The sequence below is a fragment of the Sus scrofa genome, chromosome 16 (genome assembly GCF_054392235.1).
Source record: "Sus scrofa isolate SSC_HxYL_T2T_F1_AM1 chromosome 16, Sscrofa_HxYL_maternal_Yorkshire_Landrace_v2.0, whole genome shotgun sequence".
NCBI classification, from domain to species: Eukaryota; Metazoa; Chordata; class Mammalia; order Artiodactyla; family Suidae; genus Sus; species Sus scrofa.
The window spans coordinates 66,132,378-66,151,695 of NC_139398.1; the positions used below are offsets into that span (position 1 = coordinate 66,132,378).

The 19,318-nt window shown below is 45.7% G+C and overlaps 2 protein-coding genes across 10 annotated transcripts in view; one reads left to right on the top strand and one right to left on the bottom strand.

The window, feature by feature from the left end:
* DOCK2 (dedicator of cytokinesis 2) overlaps nt 1–19,318 on the bottom strand; it is a 425,062-nt gene that overhangs the window by 177,850 nt on the left and 227,894 nt on the right. The gene's annotated exons all lie outside the window — the stretch shown is intronic.
* The window catches only part of INSYN2B (inhibitory synaptic factor family member 2B), a 116,063-nt gene that overhangs the window by 79,461 nt on the left and 17,284 nt on the right, over nt 1–19,318 (top strand). For all 3 annotated transcript variants that reach the window (XM_085001802.1, XM_021076637.2, XM_085001803.1), the window contains 2 exons: nt 15,151–17,405; nt 18,556–18,630. In XM_085001802.1, the coding sequence (XP_084857928.1) occupies nt 16,060–17,405; nt 18,556–18,630 (1,421 nt within the window). In that variant the 5' untranslated portion in view covers nt 15,151–16,059. The remainder of the gene's footprint in view (nt 1–15,150; nt 17,406–18,555; nt 18,631–19,318) is intronic.

Consider the following 19,318-nt stretch of genomic DNA (forward strand, 5'->3'; position numbering starts at 1 on the left):
GCCCAGGACGAAAATTCATATCCTCCCTCACTGATCTTTTGGCCCCACATGAGGAGAGCAAGACTGAAATGTGAAGGCTCATTTCTGACACACATGGGGATTGCAGCCGTTGATTTCGGTGCTGACTTGGCATTATATTTCTAGGTAGGTGGTAGGCGGGCTCTCCCACTGTGCTCTTATTATAGCTGCCTCTGCAGGGAGAAAGCCCAGAGTGCTGGCCCCATTCGTGGACAGTGAAATAGAAGGCTCAAGGCAGAGCGCCAGCCACGCTCAGGATGGGAAGCCCATGCACTACCTAATGAGCCATTCCGTGCGGCCATCCTCAGCGCAAAGGAGGCATGGTTCAGTTTCCCTTAGTTCAGTTCAACAGTCGCCTTGTCTTCATCATCCTTGTTGCTAATACTTACTGACATCTTATTAAATGCTTGGCACTATGTCTCATCATCTCTTTTAATCCACACATCAGTCATTTGAGATGGCTTGTACGTGCCATTTTGCATTTTTATATCATTGGAACCAAGGTTCAGAGAGCATACTTACTCATCCAAACCCGATCTAAAGCCAGATCTATTTGACTCTCCAGCTTAAATTCTTAATCCCTGGGAACTCCTGTCAAAATCACCATTCTACAACCTTTTGTCTCTCCCCTGGAGCCTCTGTGGCTGCTTACATTTTCCATCTGATCATCTCACATGCTGCCCTCTATAACTACGGGGATTGGCAGACCATGGCCTACATCTCACCAACTCCCTGTTTATGTAAATAAGGTTTTATTGGAATACTACCCTGCCCATTACTTATGTATTATCTGTGGGTGCTTGCATGCTACAATGGCAGAGTTGAATAGTTGTAACAGAGACTCCAAGAGCTGCAAATATTTACTATATGACCATTGGGATAAATAGGTTGCCAACCTCGGACACAATAGCTTAAGCAAACACCACTCCAAAAGCTTCACTTGTATTATCTCATTTAATATACTCTACAATTCTGTGTGTGTGTGTGTGTGTGTGTGTGCGCGCGTGCAAAGAGCTTATAGCTAATAAATCATAAAGCCAGAAATCAAACTAGGCTGTCAGGCTCCAGAGCCCATGCTCCTATAGGCCAGGCACTGCAGAGGCACTGGTTATACAGGCTGAGCAAAAGACAGGCCTGCCCTGAAGGAGCCCCAGTGGGGAAGGAGATGATGGATCCCCAGTGGATGAATGCCTGGATGAAGGGGAGCAGGGTTGGGGCTATGGGAGCCCCAGGAATGCACATTTGCTAATCTTGACGGCAGATGGGACACACAGAGGAGGTTAGTGGCAAGTGATACAGTCACATACATCTGAAAAAGGAAATATTTTCCCAAATCTGCTGACAGTGGCTTGGCCAAATGATCTCCTAATAGTCTTTATCTTATGCAACAACTTAAAAAAGTGGAGTGCCCATTGTGGCGCAGCAGAAACAAATTCAACTAGTATCCATGAGGATGCGGGTCTGATCCCTGGTCTTGCTCAGTGGGTGGGGATCTGGCATTGCCATGAGCTGTGGTGTAGGTTGCAGACATGGCTCGGATCTGGCATTGTTGTGGCTGTGGTATAGGCCAGCAGCTGCAGCTCTGATTTGACCCCTAGCCTGGGGACCTCCGTATGCCACAGCATGGCCCTAAAAAGCAAATAAATAAAAATTAAATAAAATAAAAAATAAAAAAGTGATTGGGTTGCTCTAGCCAACTTGCCCCTTGATTTCTAAGGGAGCAGCTCTATAGGATATGGGTTTTAATCCGTGTTCAAGGGAGAAAAATTCATCTCACCTTTGGAGAGTCTGCTCCTATATTACATGGTCTTGGAAAATACAACAGCGGCCTGGGATGCAGGAGTCATCTTACACTCCCTGACACTGCCACGAGCCTCCCCACATGGCCTTGATCTAGACAGATGTCGGCATGGGCAGGGAGCTCACTACCTCCTAGCTAGTTCACCACATTGCTGGATTAATTGAGTTTGGGGGAATTTTTGTCTTTGGCTAAAACTCAATTTGCCTCCTTGAGGCATTCTACCAAGTGTTCTTATTGGTTTTTTCAGAAACATCACGGAAAAATGCTACCCCTTACTTGATAATGGCAGTTAAGTCTTCCAATGGGACATCATGTTTCCCCTCCTTCTCACATCTGGCTTAAAGAACTCAGATTCCTTCAACTAATTTGATTGTCCTACTTGCCAAATCTCATTAGAATTCTTTTTTCTATTGGAGTTTAAGCCTGAAATTTTAGATTTGAAAAAAAATTAAATGAATATTCTTACGGTAAATTTTTCTTAGAGCCCAAGGCTATGAAAAAAGTCCTCACTTAGGATGAAATTACATACTCTGTGCACTAAATAATGACATGTCCCATTGGGTTTCCCTTTCTGCCATGGTTTACTATAAAGCTTACACCAAAGTTTATGCTTAGTTTCTCTTCTCTTTCCTGACTTTATTTGTTGTCTCCTGCCTCTTTTAGTTACTATGGCTTTGGTTTTATGATATCTACTTTTTATTGTAAACTATCATGTGCATTCACTTCTGTATCAATCAATTCTCACAACCACTAAATGCAGTAGGTGGGAGATGAATGACAAATACTCATGTTTGATAGCTGAGAGTTTGAGCAGCATGACTGCTGAGTAATAGAAGACTTCATTGGTTCTTATACTTTAGTAATAATGATGGTGATGATGACACCAAGAGTAATGATACTAGTAGCAATAATAGGAGCCAACATTTGTTAAGTGTTTATGGCCCGATGGATAACTTTCCTGAATGCTTTACAAGTATGATTTCATTTAAACCTACCAGCCAACTTATGAAGTAATGTTATTAGCTACATATTACAAATGGAGAAACCAAAGCACAGAAAAGTTAAGCAACTTGCCCTAAGTCATAGATTCAGCAAGTGGCAGAGCCAGCATTAAAACCTAGGCAGTGCACCTTCAAAGTGGATGTCCTTCTCCCTCATGCTTTGCTACCTAGATTATCAGACCAATCCCAACCGCCCCACATGGGTCCTGGTATTTTAGATGAAGAGAGTCTGACCTGTGAGGTCTTGGACCTCAGCCTAGGGAATACTGAGGTGAGATATGGGGAGCTGCTTGACATCACCTCCCAGCAGCAGTATTCCTTTTGTCCAAGTGGTCTTGGGGCTGCTCCCAATCCCTGTGCCCCTGTCCAGCAAGCTAGGCTCCAACACAGGACCAGCAGGGACTGTGGAGGGTGGCCACGGCCTGGCTGGAGACTACGTCATTTGTGTGAAGATCTCTGTTCGAGCAAGACAAGGGCAGGGGATGGGGGTGGGGGCAGTTGAGGGACAATGTCCAGGCCAGAAAACAGGAAAGAAGAAAGGAAGGAAGCCAAGAGGTCTGTTGGCTGATCCTTACTATACCTATTATATGCCAGACACTTCATTACATAAGCTAAATATGCTTCTCATTCTAAAATGAGGAAACTGAGCTCACAGAGATCAGGTGACCTGTTCTAGGTTATTCGGCAAGTGTAAGTGTGAACATGGGAATAACTATAAAAAAGGCCTCATCAAATAATTCTAAGTATTCCATTCCAGAGGATGCCGCCCTGACTCCTGGGGCTGTGGTTCACATTGGGGATATGGAGAGAGGGCAGGAGAGTGCAGAAGGCAAGGGGCCCAGGGGAGCTCTCAACAGAAGAGGATAAATGAATGCCAGCTGCTTCCCTCTAGGCTAGGGGCAGGGAAGGAGACGGGGGACTGCAGGTGGCAAGGAGTGAGGACCCCCGGGCCCCAGGAGAGCAGTCCCCCGTGCCTTTCTCCATCTCCTACCTGGAGGGTGAGAAGGGGGCTGGGGCTGGTGCTGGCTGGGCTTCTGCCTGGCTCTCCCTGCCCACATGCCCTTCCCCTTGCAAAAAGGAAGGGAGGGAAGGAGGAGGGATAGGAAGGCAGAGAAGGAAAGAGAAAGAAAGAGGAGGAGAGAAGAGATTTAAACATAAGCTTTTATGCTTCTGTGATTTGACCGCATCAGTGCGTCAAAGGACAATCCTTGTCATTAGGCCAACGCCATGGGCCATCAAGTGAGAGGCGATGAAAGGTGTCCTCACCTGCCTGTGATTTGCACGGGAGGCAGATGGGGCTTTACAACTAGTACTGGTGGGGATGGTATGGGAAAGCCAGGAGGGGACACTGATCCCAGCAACGGTCTGAGGTGCCTGCACCAGAGGACCAGGAAGGAGTCAGAGAAGAGAAAGCGAACAACAAAAAGCCACAGAGACATCTATGGTCCCTTGGGAACACCAGGCCTCAAGGAGAACACCACCAAGAGCAGAGGAGACAGTCGATAACATTTTCTCCTTAAAGTTCACTTTTATTACTTCATTTTATTCCTTAATGTTACTTGATATTTGCCACATCTGCCAGCAGGGACTTTTAAACCTTGGGATTTTGTCCTCTCTCTGTAGGACCTGGGGCCCAATGCATCATGTAATCGTGGCAAAATTGAGAACAGTGGCAGCCACTGTTTCTGAGCACCTACTAGGTGCCACACATGCTATAGGCTGGGCACACAGTTTGCTTGGCTCAGAAATGAAGGGTGGGCTCTTTAACAGCACGGGAATCCTGTGCTCCCGCACATGCTGGCTGCCACTGAGTTTGTGGTTCATCTGTGATTAGATCAGACCATAAACTTCCCCCCTTCCCTTCTCCTTGTGAAAATTCTGCAGTGCAGGCAGGGATCCAGAAGCAGGGAGGCCTTCTCTGCAGCTGCCTGCCAATGCTTTGCGGTACCAGGGTATATGGAGCGCTGCAGAATCCAGAGCCCTACAATGGTCCTTGCTGCATCTATGGGATGTGTGTGTGTGTGTGTATGTCGGGGCCAGGGGCCCTGCTTCTGCTGGTCCTCATCCAAGGCACCCCTGGTGGATACCTGACTTCCACCAGCCCCAGTGGACCATAGGCATCTTGGGTAAATCTCTCCCCTTCCTTCCACAGTTTCCTCATCTGCAGAATGGGAATGATACCTTTGTCTGGTCTTGGCAGAACCTAGTGTGAGGCCAAAATGGGCCAGGAAAACTGAAACTACTTTAAAAACCCTAGCATTTCTATTAAAGATCAAAGGGTCATTGGAGTCCTTCTTATTTCTAGTCTGAGTACTAGGATTTTAACAATTAAAAAAATAAATTAAAAATAAAACAAACAAACAAAAAAGAATTTTAATCAACCCACTATGTCTGGCTGGTTTACACAGAAGCATAGGTCCCTTTGGAATGGGAAGACTTTTCCTGTTTTCTTCACAAGAGCTTTAGGCAATTTACAGAAGGAGATTACCAAGTATAAACTCAGACTAATGACGACAGAAACAGTCAGCTGCCACAAGACCAAAAGAGGTGGTGCTGACATGGGGGAGGTGTTTCCTGCCTTCTTCTGCTGTAACTGACCCCCCCCCCCCATGTTGAAACAGGAAGTATGGTACCTCCACGTTGAAAAAGAACATAGAAGTGGCCTAGGCCAACTCTGTTCCCTACCAATGAATCCATTTAATAATGCAAATCATTGGCTGTCCAGCTTCTTGCTTGCTTTCCTAGACTTGAGTTGATGGAGGAGCCTGAGACATAACCACTCAACCCTGTGCCCCTGCTTCCATGTGACACAGAGTTAATCCTCTGATGATAAATACAAAAGGGTCCAGATTCTTCTGCATGTCTGAGCAGGCAGCTCTTCCAGTATCCAGCTCCCAGGAAGAATAAATCAAATTCTTTAAAGTTCAAAGAGTATAACCTTAAAAGTGGTAAGAAAACCTCCCCAGTGATGCAGTGAAATAGAAATGCAGTGAGAGAGATCAAAAAAACTTTCTGGAAAAAATTCAAAATGCTGAGTATAGAGATATATCAGACTACTGCTCTTTCCTCTATGCGAAGAAGCTGGAAGGAGTGACCAGCAAATGCATTTAATGGTAGTAAAACTTCTGCCCTGGAGGGAGCAAGTTGGAGGTGACCTTTCAGATGCAGCAACAGGAGCAGCCAGTGCCTCTAGCCAGGGAGTGTGGACAGGAGAACTGTCCCTTCAGGGCAGTACCCTAAGGTTTGTAGAAGAAGCAATTGCAAGAGATACTGAGTTCCCATCCTTGACACTGAATAGCCAAAGGAATGAATCACTGACCCACAAGCTCTTCTTAAAGATGCAGGGCGGAATGCGAAGGCAAGAGAATGAAGGGGCTGGCTGGAGAGGAAGAAGAGAAGAGAAAGACACAAGGATGAGGAGGCAGAGCGTGACAAAGACGATGCCTGAGAGGTGGCAGGGCAAAGCAAGTTGGGTAGGAGCTGGACAGAGAAATCAGGAGGAGAAGTGCAGGAGGAAAGAGAAAAGAAGGAAACGGGGAGACAGAAGAGGGGAATGAACAGAGAGAGCAGAGAAAACAGAGGAGGATGGCCCCGCTGGACGTGTGACAGTTTCTTTCTGAAGCTAGGTTGTGTGTTCACAGCACTTGCTGTGTTCACTGTACTCTCCTCTGTGCTGTTTGCAGGCCTGAGACATTTTATAATTAAAAAAAAAAATAGAACAGGAGGGAGAAGAGGAAGCAGGAAGAGATGGCAACCCTACCTTCCCTGGTTTCTTTGGCAAATGTAATCAGAGGGCTGGGGCAGTAGAAGGGGAATAGGAAGCTGGCCTTCTGCACCAGGTCTGGTTCTAAATGAGGTGCCTGACCCTGAATGGGGTGGAAGCCACGGTCCCTCCACCTCACTGCGGCACTGGAGAACAGAGGCCCAGACTTGACATCCAGGTGCACTCCTGCCTTCAACTCAGTGTCACCTGAACCGTTCAACGGACCTTCCCTGGGCGCCTGCTCTTTGCCAGGGACCATTCTGGGGACCCTGTTCTTCTTGAGGACTTTACCCGTAGAGGAGAGTTGCTCAGAGACTGAGTTTCCCCTTCTATAGAAGGAAAGGGTTTGTCTCGGGTTTCAAACTGGGCTTGCTTGGAGCCCCAGGACTCCAGGGCGTGGCTCAGAGTGACTGCAGAAGCACTGCATGCCCCACTTTTTCTAGACCAGCTTGGCTTTATTCTGTCTTAGATATTGGGGTTAGGCTTTAGCTTGGCTTTGAAAATACAATTCAGGAGTTCCCGTCGTGGCGCAGTGGTTAACGAATCCGACTAGGAACCATGAGGTTGCGGGTTCGATCCCTGCCCTTGCTCAGTGGGTTAACGATCCGGTGTTGCCGTGAGCTATGGTGTAGGTTGCAGACGCGGCTCGGATCCTGCATTGCTGTGGCTCTGGCGTAGGCCGGTAGCTACAGCTCCGATTCAACCCCTAGCCTGGGAACCTCCATATGCTGCGGGAGCGGCCCAAGAAATAGCAACAACAACAACAACAAAAGACAAAAGACAAAAAAAAAAAAAAAAAAAGAAAATACAATTCAATGAAACACATTGAATGAGATGCTCCTCAAAGATCTTCAGCTCCTCTGTTCTATTTCTAAGAATGTATGTTCCTTGACGACTCTAACTATAATATAGAATTCATTTCCTCATTCCTTCAAAATGTCTATTGCGTTTCCTCAATAAAGGAGGACAGAGACAGACAAATCAACAAATAAATCAACCAGCTAATAGAACAGGGCACAGATGTCCAGAGGGACATGGAGGATGGAGGGGAGGTTAGGGAAGGCCTCTTGGAGAGGCCCTCCCTGGAGCTGAGGCTTTATGGGCAGAAAGACCAGCCTTGGAAAAATCTGGGGGAAGAGCAGCCCAGACAAAAGAAACAGCCAGTGTGAAGATCAGATGATGAGAATGAATCTGGCATGTCCTGGCCTGGGGACCCAGGTCATAGAAAGCAAGAGGACAGGCATATCAGATGATATGGGGTCAGGAAGGTAGGCGAGGCCAGATGATTAGGATATTGCAGATTTTGTAGAGTTCAGATTTCAATTTAAATTCTGTAGGCTGCCTTCGGAGGGTTTCAAAGAGGGGCCCGATGTGATCTGATTAAATTTCATAAAGATCACTCTGGCTGCTGTGTGGAAAATGGATGGGAAAGGGGGCAAGAACGGAGACCTCTCTTTCAGTGGTATGGATGAGAGATGATGGAGACCTGGTATAAATAGCAGAAATTGTGAGAAAAGGTCAGGGACGGCACAGTGAAAAATGAGAAAAAAGATTTCATGATCATTCCACATCTAATTTCTTTCTAGACTCCAAATATATGAGTTTTGATCTTAAAATCTCCTTTTGTGCTTAATTCTGGCTCCAAGCACATCTGTGCTTAGTAGATTCAGATGATAAAAAGAAAGCCAGTTCCCTTTGACTTCTTGACCATTTGGCAGAAAGAGTAGATTAAGGCAGACCCAAAATATTTATTAGCCCTTTGTTTCTTATTGAGAAAGCTGCTGGGGCAATTTTCAAATTGGAAAGACAAACAAAGGCTTGGACTGCCAACATTAACTCTTTGCTTTCAAATATGTGCAGTCATGCTTGCCAATAGATTTGACCAAGCAATTAACTGGATTCATATGGAAGGGAATGAAAACTTTGATGGAAGAACCCCAATTCCCAGGGGTGAGAGATCAGATCCCACAAACTCAGCTCTGTGCCTCATATTTTGGAGGATATAAAAGGACTATAAGACATAGTCCTATCCTTTCAGGCTGCATCTTCCAGTTGAGGAAATATGACCAGCACATAAGATGGTTAGACAGTTGTTTGGCTAAATGGAGTGGGAGCATCACGGGGTCTCCACTAGAGCCCTGAGGCTAGCCTCAAGGGGTCTGGGTTCCATATCCACCTCTGTGACTTAGGACAGGCCATCTAACTCTCCTGCGTCTGATTCTTCCTCTTTGAAACAAGGGCAATGTTTCCCAACATTCTTAGGAGGGATTACACGGGATTGAAAATGCTTTGTAAATGGTAAAGTGTGGTAGAACTAGTAAGGATTATTATTACTGACTAAGCACAGAAGAAGGGAGATGGTGATGCGTCAGTAAATGGAGCCTTCTCTGAAAAACAGGAAATCACAAATGCCTCCTGCCCAAAACCCATCCATCAGGGACTCCCCTTTGCCAAGAGCTGGGGTTGGCAAACCATGCCCCACTCCCCAGGCCATATGTCTTCCATCGTCTGTTTTATAAATTTAAGTTTTATTGGAATACAGACACAGCCATTTGTTGACATATTGTCTATGACTGCTTTCTTGCCACAACGGCAGAGTTGAATAGTTGCAGCAGAAATCTTATGGCTGGTGAAGCTGAAAATATTTACTAACTGGCTCTTTACAGAAAAAACTGCTGACTCATGGCCAAAGGATAAAGTCCAAACCCCACTTGAAATGTAAAGCACTTCTGGAGCACCTTGAAACAGCAAGACTTGGATACATGTAATGAACCAAGTATCTTCCTCCAAGTCGTCCCCAACTCTGGACCACTTTCCAGGGACTAATTCCATGAGAAGCAGTGTTACCAGGTCCCTACTTAGTGCTCCAATAGGGCTCAGGTCTTCTCTTTGTAATCTCCACAATGTTGATCACAGTGCCTGTGTCATAACAGGTCCTCAATAAAGTTTAACCAAATTAAATCTGAGTCGTAAATAGAGCAAGCGCAACATAGTAAGGGATACAGTTCATTCATCACCGTGACCTATTGATAATATATCACTATAATAAATCATTGAAAGGAAAAGCAAGTTGGAAGTGAATTAATTCATTTGCTCTTAATTAATTAGCTATACGAATATTTATTCCATTCTAACTATAAAACAATTTAATCAATATAAGACGCTAAGACAAATGAAATAACATGGGATTATATCCATTCCTTTGAGAAGAATTTGCTTAACACTTGCTCTGTGTCAAGCTAGTGATAAAGATCCGGGGTTTGAGAGGACTGTGACCACTTTCCACTCTCAAGGAGCTTGCAGTCTGATTGAAGAGGCTGAATGTCATCAGATAATCACTGTGCAGGGAGACAAAGGCAATATAAATATGGTACACAAATACAGAGGTGGCACAGAGATGGGCAGGATTTCTGGGAAGGCCATTCTTGGATGTTCCCTCCCGTAAATTTACCTATGGTTCACTCTCCCAAGAGAAAGCAGAGGGGCCCAGACCATTCACATGAGCTCATGGTCTCCGGTTGGGTTCTATATTGACTATGCCCATCACTGTACATAGGTTATCTCATGCAATCCTCACACCAAAACTATGTAGTTTCCTGAAGGCCAAGTCAGTTGCTCCAGGTTAACAGTCAAAAAGTGGAAATTCTAGCCCAAGTCAACCAAATGCTCCACTGTGTAGCCTAAATATACACCAGAGAAGAGGCCTGGCGATCTCTTCCAGAGAAAGTCTAAAGTTTAAGGCCTACAGAGATAATATTAAGTGCTTCTGTACCTACTAGGTAGACACCGATTTCATGAGGAACATCTGATGTGGACCGAAGGCATGGCTGGAACATAAAGAGCTTGTTTGTGTTCAATAAGTTAAAAATCAAGGGAGGAGGGAATGAAGTGTTGCAAAGATCAGCAATGACCTCCCCAAGCCACTGCGTGTGAAATGGGTGGCTGCAAGCACCTCTAGGGAGCAATTCTGGACTCTGGCCAGAGTATTCATTAAGTCCTAACTACCAGGATCCAGGGAGCTCCCTATCAATTCATGGCCAGCTGGGAGCCTGTGAGGCCTACAGAGAGAGGGTCCCTGGTGTCTGGTGCAGAGGTCATGGTGGGCATTAAGGGCAAAAGAACTGAAATATCAATGCGCAGGGTTTTTTTAAGTGGAAATGTTTACATTTGCTAAGCTTGTTAGGACATAGGAGTTTCCATATTAGCTTAATTGTTCACATTGTCACTTTCAATTTTTCATTCCTGACCTGTACCAAATGAGTATAAAACCAACAAACACATGGAAAATGCCCAATCTTGAATTCCATAATGAGAACAATGAGAAACATTTTTTCTTCCATATTATTGGCAATGATTAAAACAAAAATCAGAAACTGACCAAATACAGTGACAAGGAGGCTCTGGGGAAAAGGCCTTCTCAAAAAGAACAGACTGGGGACACCCATCCTCACTCTCTTTTTCACTATTTGTGTGGCATTAAAAAAAAAGGTCTTCTCATGCAGTAATAGTGGGGTTGCCCATTAGCAGAACTTTCTGGAAATAAAAGAGGTAATGCCAACAAAATGTAAAATCCCTGGGTACTTGAATCTACTAACTCTTCTTCCACAAATTTATTCCAAGAAAATCATTAGACAAGTGCTCCAAGATTCACATAGCAAAAAGTGCTATTTACAGGATTATTCGTAATACTTATTTAGAAATAACCAAATGTTTAGACACAACCTAAATATCCATAAAAGGAAGTTAACTGAATAGATCATGGTGTAACGAGACAACGCAGGGCTATTAGCCTACTTAAAAGGATGGTGTGAGTCTAAGTGCTATAATGTGGAACTTTTTCCATGTTGATCAGGAACAAAGAAACAGGTTTCTATAAACCTGCATGTGTATATAACGTGCAAGATATGAATGTGTAAATGTTGCACAGTAAGGTGCTTAGAATGAGTTTCACCAAACTGTTGGTGCATGGTGGCTCCTTCTGGGTGGTGAGGTATCAGATGATTTTTTTTCCTTTCCTTTTAATTTATCTACACTATTTGTGTTTTTGTTTGTTTTGTTTTTTTGTTTTTTGTTTTTTGAGGCTGCACCCGCTGCATATGGAGGTTCCCAGGCTAGAGAACCAATAGGAGCTACAGCTGCTGGCCTACACCACAGCTCACAGCAATGCCGGATCCTTAACCCACTGAGCAAGGCCAGGGATTGAACCTGCAACCTCATGGTTCCTAGTTGGATTCATTTCCACTGCACCACGACGGGAACCCCCATTTATCTACACTATTTGAATTTATACAATGATCATGTAATATCTTTAAAAACAGAAAACATATCTGTTTTAAAGATCAAAAGAAATATCTCAAGGGTATATGCATTACCTAGAGAAAAAGCAGGGCCCAAACCAGAATAATGGCTGAGTTTCACAAGGAAAATGTAGAGGGATGTTGAAACCTGCCTAACAGCCTTACAGAAGACTAGTCCTTTCCTAGTTCTGGAGAAGGCAGGAAATCCCAGTGGTTAGGAGCTAATGCTGCAGGGTTAGTCCTTGGGTTCACCGGCTAAGTGACTGGGAACAAATTACCTAACCTTCTATGCCTCGGTTTCCTCAGCTACAAAATGTGTGACTTACAGCACCTGCCTCCACGACTATCATGAGAATTAAGGACAAAACTAAATGAACACCTGCAACAGTGCCGGACACATAATCAATGGTCACAAAACATTAATTCTTATGAAAACCGGCTTTAGACAATCGTACCCTAAGTGCATTAACTCTCCCAGGATAAAGCACTAATGAGCAGTTAAGGAGAGGGAGAAGGTAGAGGATGATGAGGCAAAGAAATCCACCAAAGTGGACAGAGAGCATGTAGAAGAAGCACCACCTGCAGTTTTTTCAGAGCAGGCAGAGTTACTCCAGGTGCAGAGAAAGGGTAGGGTCTGGGGGAACTCTTGCCTCACCTGTCTAAAAAGCAGGGCTGGCCTCTGAGAGCTGCATCGTCCTGTCACTCTAGGGAGATGGCCTGGATGGTGACGGGTTCCCCTGTCATTCTGCACCACAACCCCAAACAACTCTACTTTTAAAATCAGTCTCATGTTTCAACAACTGCAAATTTTTGGATCTGAAAGAATCCCCTCCTTCTGGGACCAAATCCTCTCTGTGTCATCCTCTCCATATCGTCAGTAAGTCTGCCTGTCACCTGCAGTGACAGCCCACTACCTAATCTCCTAGTCCATAATAATGATTTCTATTAATAGCAGCAAATATGTACTAAAAACATTACCGAGCACTCTGTTAGCACTTGGCAGTGAATCCATGGCCTTCTCTGCATGACTCCTGTTTTGCAGAATGAGCCATTACAACCTAGGAGTCAATTGCCTAAAACCACCCAGCCCATACCTTTAACCGTTGTGCTGCAGAGCTCTCCAGCATCCACCACAAGGAAAACCGGCTGCAAATGGTAACGTGGGTATTAACAGCAATAGCAAGCCCACACTCATTGGTTACTCTGTGCTGAGCTCTGTGCTGAGGGCTTTGCATGCACTGTCTCAATACTTCTCCCATCGGACCCGTGCATCTGTGAGTGTCTGCTATAAGTGCCATCCCCCACTTTACAGGAGGAAAAAACAAGGCTGGGAGAGAATAAGCATTATCTAAAATCCTTAAGCCAGTAAGGAACACAGGTTTGAACTCAGGTCTAAGGTGCACTCACAATGTGTGGAGTAGTTGAGGGGCCTCATGACGTTAACAACTCATTAGCACTGGATGAATCCTTTTCTCTTTCAGGCCTGCCACTCCCTGTCCCAGCCCCACTGGGGTAGGTCGTCCCTCTCAAGGCAGTCGGTCCAGGGCAGGGAAAACTGAAATTGCCATGGGCACTGTCCAGTAATTCCCAGGGAAAGCAGAACACTGAGAAACAAGGCTTAAAGCTGCACCCACAAGGCAGGCACCGTAGCAACAGGCTGGAGAATGTTTGGGGGAGCAAAGCACTCATGCTTAGAGAAGCCAGAGGTAGGTAGAGGCCTACCTACCTTCATGATAAGGCCAAATGCCACAGACAGAATACTACCTTAAGGGCACCTAAATACTTGAGGACTATTTTATCACTTGCGTTTTCTTTCGAAACATTTTGGTCAACCAAGTAGGCTTCCAACTTGCCTCATCCCACTACCGTGGGATCCCTCAGACTTGCAGCAAACAGGTTCACTTTGCCATGGCCAGGCCAGGGGGCACTCTCCTCTGCTTGTCCAGACCCACATAGGTCTTCAAATTCTGTTCTCAAATCACTGATATCACCTGCCCTGAATACCAGGAAGATCCCAAAGGGGCAAAGCTATAACCTCCTGGGTAAGAACCCAGACTCTGGAATCAGAGACTCCTGGGTTCACATCTCAGGTCCTCCACTGGGCACTTACCCTCTCTGAGCCTCAGTTTCCTCATCAGTCCAATAAGGATTATAATACCTCACAGTTTGTTTGTTGTGAGGATTAAATGAGATAATGCAATATTGGAAAAGCAATGGAGCACAGAGGTTAAGCGCACAGGCTCTGGGGCCAAACTGTTTAAGTTCAGACCCTGGCCCTATCATTAGCTGTGTGTCCTTGGGCCTCAGCATATTCAACTGTTAAATGGGGATAATCAGAGTATCCACCGCTATAGGGTAGGGATGAATGAGTTATGGCTTGGAAAGCACTTAGAACAGCACCTGGTACGTTAGTGAGGCCTCGATAAGTGAGAGTTGTTATGATTAATGCATGTAAAAGCACACAGCATAGTAAAAATCAGTGTTCAGTAAATGACAACTGTTATTATGACAAGGTACACTTTCCATGGAGAATCTTACGCACATTTATCTCCTGGAAAGCAGTTTAAAAATGAAGACTATTAGCAGAAATCTTGTCCTGCAGTAAATGTTTCGGTCCTAGCAGAGAGAATTCACCACCCTATTGCCCTGGCAAGACACTCTAGGATGCCCATCCCCTATTCTCAGGCTCTCCTTTGCTGCAGTCAGCCATCCACTCTTTCAACAAATGCTCCTTCAGCAGTCACAGTGAGCCTAAAGGAAGGCTAGAAATAGCCAAGCAGTTAAAAAAAATAAAAGAACTCCAGCTCCTGCCACCCTGGAGCTTACAGGATGGTGGGGGAGATACACATTAAATAAATACCTACACATATGATTATTTAGGGACAGTGGCGATTTGCTTTATGAAGAATGTGGTAAGAAAGTATAATGGGGTCCTGATGTGCTCTAGCACCAGAGGTGTATATGAAGGAAGAGTCATTAGAACGATTTCAAGAGAAAGGGACATTTAAGCTGGGACTTCATGGATGAACAGGAGTTGGCTAGAGGATGCTTGAGAATGGAAAAAGGAAACAATCCAGACACAGAGGCAGTTTGTTCCGAGGCCCTGGAGCCATAAGGTGACTGGCTCGCTAGGGGAACAGACACAAGGGCAGTGGGTCACCCCTAGACCATCCACTCAAAAGCCCTCAGTTGGGAGATTGGAATGGAGAGAGAAACCCAGGTCCACAGGAACTGTGTTCTCAGTTTCAACCGTTGTCTCTTCCCTTTCAGACGCCGCTCACCTACTGGCAAAGACTGCCAGGTCCCAGACTCCCACCCTGAGGCCAAGCAAACGCAGTTCTTGGCTCAAATACCCAGAGGGTGCACATGTGGCTCACTTTTCCCACATGCGAACTTCAGCCTCAGCCAAGATGCCACGCCTTTGCCCTCTGAATGCCCTCGGATGTCTCCATCCCGTTCTGATCCCGCCACACTGGGTTTTGTGAGGCTATTTAAGAAGATAAGTTTCCCTCATTGAAGAAAAGGGAAACAGCATGAAAGAAAACAGTGGCCCCAGAGGAGGAATATGTGATTGACGGAAATGGGGACGTTCCCTTAGAAGCATCATGTATCATTAAAGAAGCCAAGCCCCAAGTCATTTATTTCTCTGCCTGTTTACATGCAATGGAAAGAAGATGTGTTTAAGTTTCCTGTAGTTTTACACTGGAAATTGATGCTCCCGGAAAGGAAGCCGTGTGTTCCAGACGTGGCGGGTTTCTTTTGGAATTCACACATTGAGAGTCTGGCGCTATCCCCTAAAGGGCACTTTTGTTGCCTTTTTGTTCAAGACAGCAAGCTTCTTCCAGGATCAGAACCATCTGCCAGCCTTCCTTGATAAACAGCCCACCAGCTCTCGTGGTAGATTAGGTGTTTAATAATTAGCCTAACTCCTTGTTTATCGAAGTGGCAATTATCACTGCAATGGCATAATATTTTAACTGCACGGGAAACATTACGGAGAAGCCCCAAGTGAAACCTGTCTGGGAATGGCTGACAGAGCTGCCCATGCTCAGAGGAGAGGACCACTCCATCCTGGCTGACAGATCGCCATGCCTGAGATGCCATCATTTGAGGCTGCTCCAAAGACCTAACGGAATGTGCCCGGCAGTGTATGGTCTCAATCCTTTTAAGTGAGGCTCAATGGCCCAGCAAAATATGAAAGTGAGGCCTGTGCTTCTGAAGCGCAACAGCCTTGAGTCGGTGGAGCTGGTGAAGCAACCTCACCACCGCAGGAGCAAATCTCAGCAGGTACGATTTAAGGAAGATGGCACCAGTAAGACTCCACCTGGCCTAGCGGAGGTTGACGTCCAAACCTCTGAGGACCTGGCTGTAACGGGCAAGGCTCAGGTCTCCAGGCACCATCACCTCCCTACCTACTCACTCTCCTTCCCCAGGTCCCAGAAGGCAGGGGGCTTTCAGAACATCGCGATCCAAACCTCCCCCAGTCTCAGGAAGCATTTCCCAGTTTTCAAAAGGAAGAGACTCACAGCCAGCAAGTCCCTGGTAGAAATGCCGACAGCATCCCAAAGTGCCATCCAGGTCAATGGAAACCTCTCTGAACAGGACATCGTGTACTCTGACCTTGCTTACTTAAGGCTGGCTCAGCATCTTGAGGATGGGCCTCAAAGGGTCAAGGTGTCCCACTCGTTTCTCCCTAGAATGTCCAAGGTGCAAAGCAATGGGCCTGTGAGCATATGCTTGGAAGCAGGGACATGGAGAGCCTCAGAGAAAGCAACAGCCGCCATTCAGGTCCCAGATGATATTTATCATAGTCCTATCTGGGCAGGTAGAGAGTCCACTTTCAGTCCAGACAGGTCTGTTGATGTTAGCAACTCGCTTCCCCCTTTGGCTGACACGTGTCCAGGTGATGGGAGGAGAGTACCACCATCAGATTCAGAAAGACCTCCCTCCTGCTTAAATGCCACCAGTGGTGCCAACCACACACCTGGCACGGGGAAACTTAAACCCGAATTGCTTTTGCCCAAAGACAACTCTGATGACAAAGACCTGGGCCCACTGTCATCTCGGTCAAAGGAAACGTGTGTTCCCTTGCATCCACGGACTCACAGCTCCCCTTCACCAGGCTCTCACAGTCAGCCAGCCCAACCAGGGGGCGCTTCAGACTGTTCTCCATCAAGTAACATTCACCAGGATCTGCAGTCACTCAAAACTAACAGTGAGTCAAAATCTGCCCCTGTGTGTCAGGAGCAGACAGCAAAGAACCCCATGCAGTCAGACACCCCGGAGTTTCAAAACTGTCCAGGAAGCAATCGACTCCCGTCCCCTCCTCCACAGAAGGAGATCAAACATCAGACCACCAGGGAGACTGGTGGGATTAACCGAGTTCACCTGGCACAGGGGGAACTCTGCGACCTCCAGGGCAGGCTGCAATCCGTGGAGGAATCTCTGCATTCCAACCAAGAGAAAATTAAAGTCCTTTTGAATGTAATTCAAGACTTGGAGAAAGCCCGAGCTCTCACAGAAGGGTAAGGTGGATTTTTTTTTTTTTTTTTTAATTAGGTTAAGTCATGTGCCAGGATAGGGGCAGAGAGAGAGAGAGAGAGAGAGAGAGCGCGTGAGAGAGCGCATTGGTTAGTAAAATGTCTCCAAAACATTTGAGATTCTGCTGTTCCTCAAGATCATAATCAACAGTCTCCCTTTGTTCTGACGGGTTTCATTTGGTTCCAGGCTTTGGTGGATTTCCAAGGTGATCTGTTTTCATTTCCAATTGTCAACAGACTGGAGAAAGGGGGCAATGAAGCAGCAGGGTCAAAAGTCATTTCTATTAAGATATGGGTCCAGCTGATAAATGATGGGGAAATGATAGCATGCAGTTTCCTCCCTACCCCATCCTTGTAGCAAGTTGCTGCACATGCACAGCATTTTAGCTATTTGTGCGTTTGTCACAGAGGACTTGAGGTGACCACTAAGCGTACTATTGACCTTCCCTTCTACTGACCACTCTGAAGGCATGGTCCGGTCCATCACAGACGAGCTAAATAGGAACTTAAATGAGATCTCAATTCTGCAAAGAGAAAAAAGTCAGAAAATGCTTTCCCAGGTGAATCAGCATCCATCGGGGGAGGGGAAGGCAGTTATTTGCTTAGGTGTGGAATGCCCTTCCCTTGAAACAATGCGCTCTAAGGACCGAGAAGAAGGAATGGCCAAAGCTAATCAATGAAAGGGTAGGAGAGGGAAGACGTAATTAACAGACATTTGCTGATATGAATCCGAATCAACATTGCCTTATAGGAGAGAAGCACTATGATGATCCAGAGAAATGCACTGATCTAAGGGGCTGGGAGTTTGAATCATCTCCCTCTACTCATTTGCAAAGTCCCTTGGTTTCCCCACCTATTACGTAGGGTAAGAATAACTTGCCCATCTTATGGGATTGTTGGTCAGCATGAAGAAAACTTCAGTTGTGAAAGTGCTTAAACATGTATAAAGCCCTCTAGAAATGTGAGGTTCTATGAATACAGGTCTTCTGTGTCTTTATTTATAATGGCCATGCAACTTCAGACTTTGGTATCCAAGAGACGGGCCATGCTGTCCATAGAGAATGAGTTAGTAGCATGTATGCATCCCATGGGGCTTTTGCCTGTGGATTTATCTAGCAAATGCTCTATCTTGCAGGCGCAACTTTTATCGAACTGGCCAAGACCTCAACAATTGCAGTACCTGCCAGAACACAGCGTGCATCATATACAGGTACCTGGCCACAATGAGTCCTGCTCTGTAGAGCATGGAAGCTGTGCGGTCCACAGAACATTGTCGTAAACTTTCTTAGATGCAGAAAGTCAAGAGAAGGGCAAAGATAGGAGGCTTTTGAATACCTGAGACATAAAAAACAAGGTGCTTCACTATGAAATGTTAACATCTGGTTCCAAGGCAAGCCTTGCTTTGTGTCCTCACAATGATGTCTGTGAGCAAATCCTTTTGAGATCAGCATTCCCCCTCCCCCGCCCTTACTAAGTACAGACACCTTGCTAAGCTCTGCATGCCCATTTGCATCTCATTTCACGGTAGACCTCATGAGGTAGGTGTTAATGTTCTGGAAGTTCAGCCATTTGGCCCCATGCATATAAAGCATTTTCAGAGGGCAAAAGGGTCTCTCAAATCAAATTTTAAGTGACTTGAGACTCAAATCCAGATCTTTCTGAGCCCAAGCCCTCTTATCTTGATTGTTACATCACCCAGCCTCTTCCTCAATAGTAGCTGCCACATGACAAGCAATTACAGTATGTCAAGAACTGTGCTAAGCACTATGGATTCATTTCTAGGTCTATAATTTCTTTCCAGGAGGGGGTAAGCTTGCTGCAGTAGAGTGGAGTTTTATAAGTAATATAGAAGGGAAACATCATACAGTGGTAAGAGCATTAAACTTGGAGCTGAAATC